Source organism: Ambystoma mexicanum, chromosome 3p (assembly GCF_040938575.1).
Source record: "Ambystoma mexicanum isolate Mex_15411 chromosome 3p, UKY_AmexF1_1, whole genome shotgun sequence".
Lineage (NCBI taxonomy): Eukaryota > Metazoa > Chordata > Amphibia > Caudata > Ambystomatidae > Ambystoma > Ambystoma mexicanum.
In genome coordinates, this window is record NC_090925.1 from 2606363 (window position 1) to 2617631 (window position 11269).

The following is an 11269-nucleotide window of genomic DNA, read 5'->3' on the forward strand; positions in this document are numbered from 1 at the left end:
ACATTTTTGTGTTCATAGACTGTGGAGCGTCACCTACTCCATAGGCATTGTCTTTTTACTGTGTGTCACACAGCACCTTTAGTGCAGTGACACAGGGTTGTCTTTTTCGGACTTCCCACTCTAAGCTCCATTTTCTGGGACTGACTTCTGTCTCCAAGAACCTGTAAAGTTGCCATTGACTTTATTAGTCTTTTTAAATGCATAAACCCAGTACAAACTATTTTACAGAGTACTGGAAAGGGTTCATAGTTATCCCTTTTTGTCTGTTTCTCGTGGAACATTATTTTGTTCCCCTTTCTTTAAGATTTGGCTGGTGGCAGTGGTAGCTACCATATTTTTCCTATCACAGTCTATGAAAATAGCCTTGGTACTGTTTTAGGCTAAGTTAGTAGCCTCGAACTTGAATCTGCTGGACCCCATTTACTTTTATTTGGTTCTGGCTGGGTTTATTTGCCATTTCTTTTTGTAAAGGTGTTACTCGTGTTTTACACTGCGCGCCAAACCAGGTTTGGTTCCTTTGTTCACCGTCCTTTGGCGGACTTCTGCACAGAAGCCCTCCTTAGGCGCCCGATAGTGTGGGTAGACAGGATGTGAGGGAGGGGTTTTAGGACCCCTGCACAGGGTTCCCTTGGAAACCCAAGTCACACTCTTGTTTGATTGTCTAGGTGACTGTCCTGCCAAGACAGCCACCCTGCTGTGTGATTGACAGCCAGGCTGTGTGAATAGGGGGAAAACTGCTTAAAAAAGCAGGTCTCTGGGACTTGGAAGGCAGAGTCACCACTGGATCGAGAGATCCGAAGAGAAGCTGAAAGAAGAGGACCACTACCACGACTGAACCTCTCGGTGAAGCACTGCTGCGGGGCCGACTCTCCAAACTTCGACGACAGAGAAAAACTGCAAGGAATCTTCTTCCCTTGAGCTGGTGGAACCAACTTGTTCACCAAACACCAAGCAAGGCCTCCCTCCCCTGGTCGAATTTGCCTTTGGGCCACAAGTACTTTAGTTTCTTTTGTAATCTAGGCTCCATGGGTTGACATTGGGTAACAAGTACTTTAGTTTCTGTGGTAATCCAGGCTCTATAGGTTGACATTGGGTAACAAGTACTTTCTATGAGTTGGCATTGGGTCACAAGTACTTTAGTTTCTGTGGTAATCTAGGTTCTATAGGTTGGCATTGGGTGATGAGTACTTTAGTTTCTGTGATTGATTGATTGATATTTTATTTCTATCGTGCTCGTACACAAGTCTTTCAGAGCGCGACAAGGCAAGGGAGGGGAACAGGGGAGAACAAAACAGCGATCTTACTAGGCCCAGTGACATTGAGAAGGCGCAAGTGCATGGGAGAGGAGGGAGGGGAAAAGTGCATGGAAGGAGGGAGAAGTGGAAAGTGCGAAGCAGAGGAGAAACAGATAAATAACAAATAAATAATAAAGGCAACAAACAGTGGTAATGCAGCCAGCAATTTGCAAGTGCTAGGTTTAAGGCAGCAGACAGGGTATTTCTGATAAGTGCAGGAAGAAAAAGGGGGGGCTGCATGGGTACAGGTACAGACCCCAGTGCAAGGGGTGGCCCAGAGGCAGTGCGGGAGGGTGGCAGGGTGAGCAGGTACCTGGGCCCGAAGGACAGAGGGTGGCCAGGTGCACAGTGCCAAGAGAGAACAGATCAGCAGGGGAGAGGGGGAGCGAAGGCCGAAGAAAAGAGGAAGGTCTTGAGGTGCTTCTGGAACGGGAGATGGTTCTCCTCAAGTTTTAGAGTGGCAGGGAGGCTGTTCAAGAGGGAGGCCCCAGCCAAAGACGGAGATCTACCCCAGCTCGTTTCTTTGAAAAATGACTGACCCTGAGGGAGTTGGAGGTAGAGGAGCGAAGAGCTCAAGAGAGTAATCTAAGCTCTATGGGTCGGCATTGGGTCATGAGTACTTTAGTTTCTGTGGGAATCTAAGCTCTATGGGTTGGCATTGGGTCATGAGTACTTTAGTTTATGTGATAATCTAGGCTCTGTGGGTTGGTATTGGGCCACAAGCATTTTAGTACTGTGGTAATCTAGGTTCTGGGTTGGCACTGGGTCACACATGCTTTCGTTTCTGTGGTAATCTAGGTTGTATGGGTTGGCATTGGATCAGGAGTACTTTATTTTGTGTTATTCATTTTCACAGGAAAAAGAAGGTGCTCTGCGCAATCATGTGACCTCATTACATCGGCGTTCTCCATTTGATTGGATTGTATTCAAGTTTATGTTTAGCTCAGTTTCATTAGTGCAAAACAGGCTTTAGTGGCTTTCACATGGAGATATTACAACTAATATTACAGTCTTTTTTATAGTCAACACTAATTGTAGTTTTTCTGTCCAACAGGTAAAAGAAATAAAGTAAGAGTGGAAGAAGTGAAGATGTTTTCACTACTCTTGTGCAGGAATAGCTGTGAAAGGTTTAGTCACCACTATATATTCCGCTAACAGCTGTGGTCCCAGTAAGATCTTCTCAGTGACTTGAAAATCCTTTCCCAACACAAAAGGACGAGCCCTGGGATAAGTGTGGAAGAGAACGTTCAGACATTATCTCACCAACAGAGGTGTATGGTTGCTATCGGCGTGAGAAGAGCTTGCAATGTGAACAATCTCTTCCTGTGCCCAGTCAGTACCACACCCTACAGCTGTGATATGTGTCCGTTGGATACACTACTTTACCTCTGAAGAGGAGATTCAATCTGACCGCATTCCAGTTGTGCAAAGACACTATTGACCGATTTTCAGTATTCAATGACACCTACACAAATCTGGTCTTGGGGTTAGTTAACGTGGATGCACGGAGACCGAGAACATCCCTGCTGAGGTGACATGATATGATAGGTTATTTATAATACGCTTAATACCCAGAAGTTTGTAAGCGTGGACCCAGGGATCGAACCTGTGGTGCTCTGTGTCATCTTGCTTCCAAGGCGAGGACGTTGCCCCTGAGCTATCCTCCCGAGACAATTGTTAGCCAATCCTTGATATGAATGATCCCATAACAACAACCATTGATAAGTCTTGAAATATGAAAGCCCCATGGTTAGAAACCGTTCTCTAGACATCAGAAGGAATTACATGGTTGTCTATTACTTTGCCTGCATCAAGGTATGCTGGCATGCCCTATCCTATAAATGTATTCCTGTCATTGCATGTATTCAAAATCTGCTTGGTGTTGATACAGTAACTCAAGGAAGGTGGCCATATGAACGTACTGGAATTGACGACAAGTTCTTGATAGAAATTAACATTTAACATGGAAGGACCCTATGTATTGACTGCATCTGCCAAAAGTTTCCGACAAAAAAGCCGTCTTCCACTACATCATAAAGACCAGGCAACATCTTTTAAATGCCCTGAATGTGAAAAGGAGTTCAGTACAATGTCAAAGCTCAACATACATCTGAAAAAACACACCTGTGAGAAACTGCAAAGGTGTTCTGAGTGTGGTAAGTCTTTCAAGCGAGAGGTTCAACCTTTGCAACATCAGAACCAAGACACTGGTAAGAAACGATATACATGTTCTGAATGTGACAACACTTTCAAGAGAAATGGGGACCTATCAGCACAGCAGAGAATTCACACTGGGGAGAGACCACATTCATGTTCAGAATGCGACAAAGCTTTCAAGAGAAAAGGCGATCTGTCGGCACATCAGAAAATTCACACTGGGGAGAGACCACATACATGTTCAGAATGCGACAAAACCTATAAGAGAAAATGGGATTTATTGGCACACCAGAGAAATCACACAGGGGAGAGACCATATACATGTTCAGAATGTGACAAAACGTTCAAGAGAAAGGATCACCTGTCACTACATCAGACAATTCACACTGGGGACAGACCATACAAGTGTTCTGAATGTAGCCAGGCTTTCAAGCATATGTGTACACTCTTGATACATCAGAGAATTCACACTGGTGAGAAACCATTTGAATGTTCTGAATGTGGCCAGGGTTTTAAGCAAAAAGGCAAGCTGATTATACATCATAGAAATCACACAGGTGAAAAACCATTTATATGTTCTGAATGTGACGCAGGGTTCAAACAAAAGGGTCATTTACTGAAACATCAGAGGACTCACACTGGGGTGAAACCATTTAAATGTTCTGAATGTGACCAGGCTTTTAAAGTAAAGGGTAGCCTATTGCGACATCAGAAGGACCACACCGGGGAGAGGAAGGCACATAAATGTTCAGAATGTGACAAAGATTTTATGACACAGCGAGATCTAATGAGGCATCATAGAACTCACACGGGAGAGAAGCCATACACATGTTCTGAATGTGACCAGGCCTTTTCTCAAAACAGGCATCTGTTGGAACACCAGAGAAATCACACAGGAGAGAAGCCATATACATGTACTGAATGTGCTAAGTCTTTTAAGCGAAAGGGTGGTCTCTTGGTACATCAAAGAAATCACACTGGTGAGAAACCATACACATGTTCTGAATGTGGAAAATGTTTCAAGACAAAGGGTGATCTATCACGACATCAGAGAGGGCACACCGGCGAGAGACCATATAAATGTTCAGAATGTGACAAAGCTTTCAAGCAAAAGTGTGATCTACTGGTACATCAGAGAAATCACACTGGTGAGAAGCCTTATAACTGTCTGGAATGTGACAAGGCTTTTATTTCAAAGCGACAGCTGGTGCTTCATCAGAGAAATCACACTGGCGTGGAAGCCTTATTACTGTCTTAAATGTAACAAAGATTTTATTTCAAAACGACAGCTGATGCTTCATCAGAGAAATCACACTGGTGAGATATAGGACTGCTTAGAAACATCATAAACCCAATTCGATGCAAAAGGAAGGGCATTCTTGCTGACCCATCAGCTAATTTGCAACCACTCCTACAATTGCAGACTTTTGTCCCAAGAGATGGAGGTCTCAATGAGATAAAATCCACCTTTTGGTTCACATTCACAAGCCTGCCAAGATGCCAGCTGACAGGATGGCTGAGATAGACCTTCCAGGCTCCGCTTGTTTCTGGTTCAAGCATCCACCAAAGATCTCTGCATTTCAAAGCATCATCGCTGTGGAACTCCTGTTCTACACAGTGCCCCATGGAACCATACCTGATGAGGTTTAGCAAGGCTCTGTCATTTCACGTGTTTCAGTTAGCATGTGGGCCCGGTGCCCGAACCTACTAAGCTCTCTTCAATGTCATGCTCATACAAGCAATCAGATGCAGCTTTTGATTTCTATGACCCCTAAATATATCAATGGCAATCAATATTGAAATGTACAGAATGAACTGCAGCATAACAAGTATAGAAGGGATGGCAGCATTAATGTCCAGACCACCTTATTTTTTCATCTCAAAACTTCATTTTTAATGTTTGTATTTTGGACACACGCATAATGTAAAATATCACAACAAGGATTGTGCTGCCTAGCACGATAACCTACCTTGTCAAGAACAGCTGCGTGAAAGCTAGGTTAAACAGTAGATTTTCAGCAGCCTTCTAAATTGACTGGAGGTGTTTTGGAGAGATTGTGGGACAGAATTTCTAAGGACACCTCCTCCCATGGCAGATCTCCTGCCTCCAGTCCATGATGATGATTTCAATCTTATGGAATAGGAGTGAAGAATCTTGGATGTGCATACAGAGAGATATGATGAGTGCAGTAGTTTGAAGCATTTCTAAAGATGGATTTATTCACTAGGATGAGTAGTTCACATTTGCATCTCTCTTTAATGGCATTCCGTGGGGGGATATTGGAAAAGGATGGATGCAATAGAAGTAGTCCACTTGCGGTTGGTCAGGGGGCAGCATTCTGTAGAATTTGAAACTTAGATAGTGACAAGGAATTGGTATTATAACGGTGATCAACGATTGAGCGAAATAACTCGAAAACCATTCCTTTTAAGACATTTGACATCCATTTCTGTGCTGTTCTTGGCATTTCATTTGTCTAAAATCAGTGAGAATGGATCAGTGTTTTAAACCTTGGACAACATAGAATTTTGGTCTACAGAGATGGGAATAAAGCCATAACCTGAGCTGCAAACCAACAAAAATAGAGAACAGTAGGTCGCGAAACAGACTGCCAGGGATGTTTCCCTAGCGTGCCCAAAATTAGATATGTGTCGAAACATAAAAAGAACGTCAAATAATGTTTTCCAAGGAGAAATCCTTGAAACCAGAGGATAGTTCCCTTCCCCTGGATATTTAGTAGGATGACAAACGTGTCTCTTTCAAACATCAGTCTCTTGATGTTCTGAAACCGGATTCAGAAAGATCTTGTTCAAATGTGTTCCAAACAAAGAATAATCGTTCTTTCATTTTTCTTATAATTTGGAAGAATTGTCTGGTTTACTCCTCTACCAGAATTCCTCTCCAAATGTTCAGAGTTCCTTTATGGGCTAAAAGGCCTTGTATGTTTGACTACCAGGACCTCCTTATTGGTTTCACTTGTTATTTCCAGTGTAACACATCAGCATCTACTTTGTTCTGTCCAGTTTCGTTGCTAAGGTTAACACTTGTTTAACTCTCCCCCACATTGACTTTTCATGAACATATATTTATTCAGGCTTTGTTGCTGCACTTTATCTTGTCGGTATTCAAATCCTCTTTTGTGGAAATATGGATTGAACATTAAAGTTTGTTTGCTTTTAAATTGTCTTTGAGAATTGTCCTAAATCTCAATCTCACATGATTCATTCACTAGACTGCCTCTTTGTTGGTAAGCCCTGGGGTCCCCTACGGCTCTGGGACAAACCGGTAGTTTGTGGCATCTCCAACTTGTGGTGTGCCCCTGTTGTGAAGCTCCCTCCCCAAATTGGCTTCTCACACAATGTGGACGACTTTCCAGCATTCCCTGAAACTTAGCGGTTACTCGCTGGCTTCGCTTGACAGCCTGGACCGGAGAGCACAGCTTCCTGCCACAACTGTACCTCCAGGAGCTCCGCTGTGCTTCTTGTGCTCCTGCGGTCCTTCGGGTATGCTTGCTGCGCCTCTCCTTCCTTCACGCTATGCTCTCCTTCCTTCACGCTATGCTGGGGTCAGTAACTCACGTTCACAAGCCGCCACATACATGTGTGCATCTTCCCTTCCACGGTTCTCAACCATACTGCTTCTCCGTTGAATACTGCGGTTGACATTTTAAATGTCGCAGGCAATTTAGTTTGAATGAAAAAACGAGTTTTCTTAGTTTGCATGAACTCTTTCCTCCTCTTCTTCGTTTCATACTTGAGACTTTATGGGAGCTGAAGTCCATAGAAACAATGGGTTTTCCATTATGATGTCCCAAAACTTCACATACAGAAATATCAGAAACAGAAGATGTTTTGAGTATGTTGTGAGTGTTTGAGGTACACATGGATCTTTGTCTAGAAGCACAGTATGCCATTAGTAGTTTCGGTATCTTGGGGTTTTCTTTAGGGGCAAGGGGGGAATTCTGTGCCTACTCCAAGGGAATCATCTCTTCTACCCGGTGCTGTCCCCACCCATGTGTTCCTCCTTTACATAACCACCCCCAGGGTCAGGATCAGGTATCGGCTGCCCTCCCCTGGCCACATGAGCGCAGGATAATGCTGGAAAATTGGTGATGACGCCACTAAATTCATCACAGAACTAACTAAAAACATGCCTCCCGTCCTCATTTCCCTGGAGCATGTACTTTTCAAGTCATTGTATATCCTATCTTCCAGTACATGATTCATCTTAGGAGTCTGTCTGATGTCAGAGGCCATATCCTCTATAGCTCTATCACATGTAGGAGGAACGATAGCGTAGCCCCTTTGGATCAGGCAGTCCTGTACTTCCCATACTAGTTTGCAAACCACTTTGAAATAAAGGTAGATGGTCACTTTAACCACAATGTGAGGAATACGAAAAGGCACACGATTTATGTAAGAAAAGGTTATGAGACACAATGAGGGAATTCCCTGGAAAATGCCAAGAATTCTAGCTCTATTTAAAGGTGTATTCTCCTCTTACTTAAAAATTGCTGCCAAATTCACTCTGAAGTGATTCTTCCCTCCCAGATCAGTTAGAACTTTTTGCTGGTTGCTTAGGTTCCCTTGATCCGTAGTCCCAATGCCAAACGATTTTAAACCTGCGATTGGCCTATCCCAGGTATGGTTGGGTGCTGTTGGACCCAAAGAATCACAAGCGTCAGACTTAGGCTACCAGCGCAATGCCACATCTTTTATAGTGTTTGCTTCATTTAATTCCTCTGTCTATCTTTTCCTCTTGTCCATTCACTGCTTCAGTTATTGGCTCTCCAGGAAAGAAAGTTCTTATGTCCTTTTGATTTCTTTTTTTTTAGCTTTTTCTTATTGTTCCTGGTCTTACCAGGAATCGAGCTGATTTCCGCCGCAGCAGGAGTGGAAATACGATTATTTGCTAAGTTACGCAAGAGTTTATGAGATCTGTTTCTCGTTGTGTTGGTAGTTTTGTTATAGGTTTTAAGATTTTTTTTCTAGATACTTGTGAAATGTTTGTTGGTACACCAGTGGTACTTCGTCCTTCGAGTGATCTGCTTGTAGCACTATCCGCTATGTCTCCATACTCAAAGGGGGGAGGAGGTCACACTGCCATGCCAGCTTCAATGTCTAATACAATCTTTCGCAAGACTCCCTTTTTTCCGCAGGTATAAATCCTAAAGAGAATCTCTTAGCCGCTCGCTGCATCAAGAGACTTTTTAGATTACAGAGTAATTCTAGGTTGTCTGTTTTGTGTGGGATTTTACTTCACAGCCTATATTATCATCAAGTCTTAATATAGACCAAGACTAAATTTAACAGAGAGATTGAAGCAGAACTGAGCGTTACACACCGTCTCAAAGGTAAAACCAAAATGATCATCTCCAAATAAGAGGTTGGGGGGGTTAATGTCAGCAGGGTCTTGTGTATTGGGAGATTACTATCATTCAAAGGTTCCATCAAATTCACCTCTTGTGAAATGGTCAAATTTAATTAGCAATTGTTAGGAAATTTATGGGTAATTTTCCCTCCAATTGTGTACCCCCCAATGTTTTGCTGTTGTCTGACCATCCTAGCCTGACTTTTGCAAGTGGAGCCCAGCCCTCTGCTGGGCTTTTGCTCATTTTATTAAGGGGAAACTAACATGGCCTTCAGACTGTCAGTACTTGGAGACTTTTTTCCCTTAGTCTTTCGCTTTGTTGCTATATTCATTAGTAACATTTTATCAGTGCACAAAGTACCTTTCAGTACAGTGCGCTGGGGTCCCTTTTTCATTTTCGAGGCCCTAGACACCCGCAAAGGATTTTTGGGGAATGTACAGATGTGCCTTGGACAGAGCTGGTGGCAGCTGTTACTTTTTATGTGTTTTCAACTCTTTTCAATGGTCCAAACCACGTTTGGCCCAGGACAGTGGCCAGTGCCTAAAATGGCCATACCACAAGGTCCTGGGTTCTGTCCTTTGGCCATCTTGTCCCTTTGCCTTCCCCAGGTCGAGCAGACCCGGGAAATACCTTATTTGGTCATGCAGATCCTCGCACAAACCAAAGCTTTTGCAGGCTTCTGCATGCCTTGTGTGCATGCCCAGGATGTGGGCCGGAGATGTTTAGTTCCAAAACACATCCTGGGTGCCAGGATGTCTGGTGTGCTGAGATGACTGGGCCCACCGTTGTCGGTGATTGGTCCTTGTCTGGAAGGCTGTATGTGAGCAGATCTCCTATTGGTTTCTCTTTGTTTTGGTGTAAAGGAGATTTTGGATAAGAGAAGGCATCTTACACCCATTCCCGGTCGATCTTCGGAGTTCACACCAAACTTAGTAAAGGAGCCAAGGGAACTCGCCTTCCTGAGTTGCTACAGCCTCTTGAAGAGACCCCGTTTTGACTTAACTGCACTATTGCGTGCACCGGCACCGAAAGTGCTTTTGAGCTCAAGGCTCCACTCATTTTAGGGCCTGACCTGCCCGTTAACTAGGGAGTGAATCGTGAAGGACTGCCACAGAGATATTTACACTGTATAATCCCTTTCTTTGCAGGTTGTGGGACTGTATTGAGTAATATCCATGTTGGCCATTGGTTACTCTATATATGTTTACTAGATTAGTGTTGGTTTGGTTTTGGTATTACTGCTGAATAATTATTCTGTGTTTGACTTTTAGGCCTTTAATAAATCTATATATATTTTAAATATACACCTGACAGAGTCATTTGTGGTGTTGTTTAATGTGTGCGCGCATTGTGGGCTTTCACTCACCCCTGAGTCTTGACCGCCGCCAATGCTACCGTGATTGGTTTGGCTTGTCCAGAAGTTTACCCTGTTCCAAGAAACTAGACTGGACTCCTGAACCTCTGCCCACCAGGTCAGAGTTCAGAAATCCATCTCAACAGCTATTGTTTTCAGAGGATACATGGAGACACGGTGCAGCACACAGATGTATTGGTGGAATGTCCCAAATTGCACTCACCTTTCTAAATTAAGGCACATATACACAAAAGAGGCATTCTCTGAATTAAGAGGATTCGAAAGTCGCCAATCAGGAGCCTGGTTATCGCTAATTAGTACAGTTGTGGGTTGATGTGTGGGAGGGAGATTTCCCCAAAACTGCCTGGCTGCACCTTGTGTGTTTTTGGTGAGGGAAATAAGTGGTAATCTTAGATGTGAGCTCAGACGTAGGCATTTCTTCTATATTTGGGGTGTGGCCTTTAGACTTATGTTCTTGAACTCACCCCATCTTTATTATGTAGGATATATTGGGCTTCATTACAAGTTGTGTATTTTGGTGGTAAAGGCACCGAAATACCACCAAACTGATCTACCATTACTGGCACTTGGTCTTGTGAAATGACCGGCAGATTCCAAATACCATGAAGGGTAGTTACTCCCAATTCCATGGAGTCCCATGGGGGGGGGGGGGGAGTAGCCCGTATTACCGGCAGCGGTAATACATTTTTTGGTGGTGGGGTGCCAGAATTACCGGCAGCTTGGAGCTGCAGGTAAATCCGGCCACCCCAGCACCAAACTCGGAGTCTGCTGGTGCAGTAACATGCACGATGCAGTAATACTGGCATGCTATTACAGCACCAGCACACTCATAATAAAGCCCATTGTCTTTTAAGCCGCTTAGTAAATTATAATAATAGTAATTACTGCCTGCAGTTTATTGGGGACACATTCATCACACCGCCCACCCTACTATGAGCCCCCGCAAGTGTGGCGGACTCCCCCTCACAACCCAGTCCCCTGTTCCCCAGTCTGCTCCAGTGTGCAGGGGACAGCCCTGCAAACTCCATCTCTCCACCAATGTAATGAACCCCTTGTCCCACATCAACCCT

The 11269-nt window shown here is 43.9% G+C and overlaps 1 protein-coding gene across 1 annotated transcript in view; it reads left to right on the top strand.

The window, feature by feature from the left end:
- Positions 1–10128, top strand: part of LOC138580060 (zinc finger protein 84-like) — an 82993-nt gene extending 72865 nt beyond the window's left edge. Inside the window, exon 2 of the mRNA XM_069650301.1 lies at positions 2350–10128. Within this exon, the coding sequence (XP_069506402.1) occupies positions 3259–4710 (1452 nt within the window). The 5' untranslated portion in view covers positions 2350–3258 and the 3' untranslated portion in view covers positions 4711–10128. The remainder of the gene's footprint in view (positions 1–2349) is intronic.
- Positions 10129–11269: the final 1141 nt, after the last annotated feature.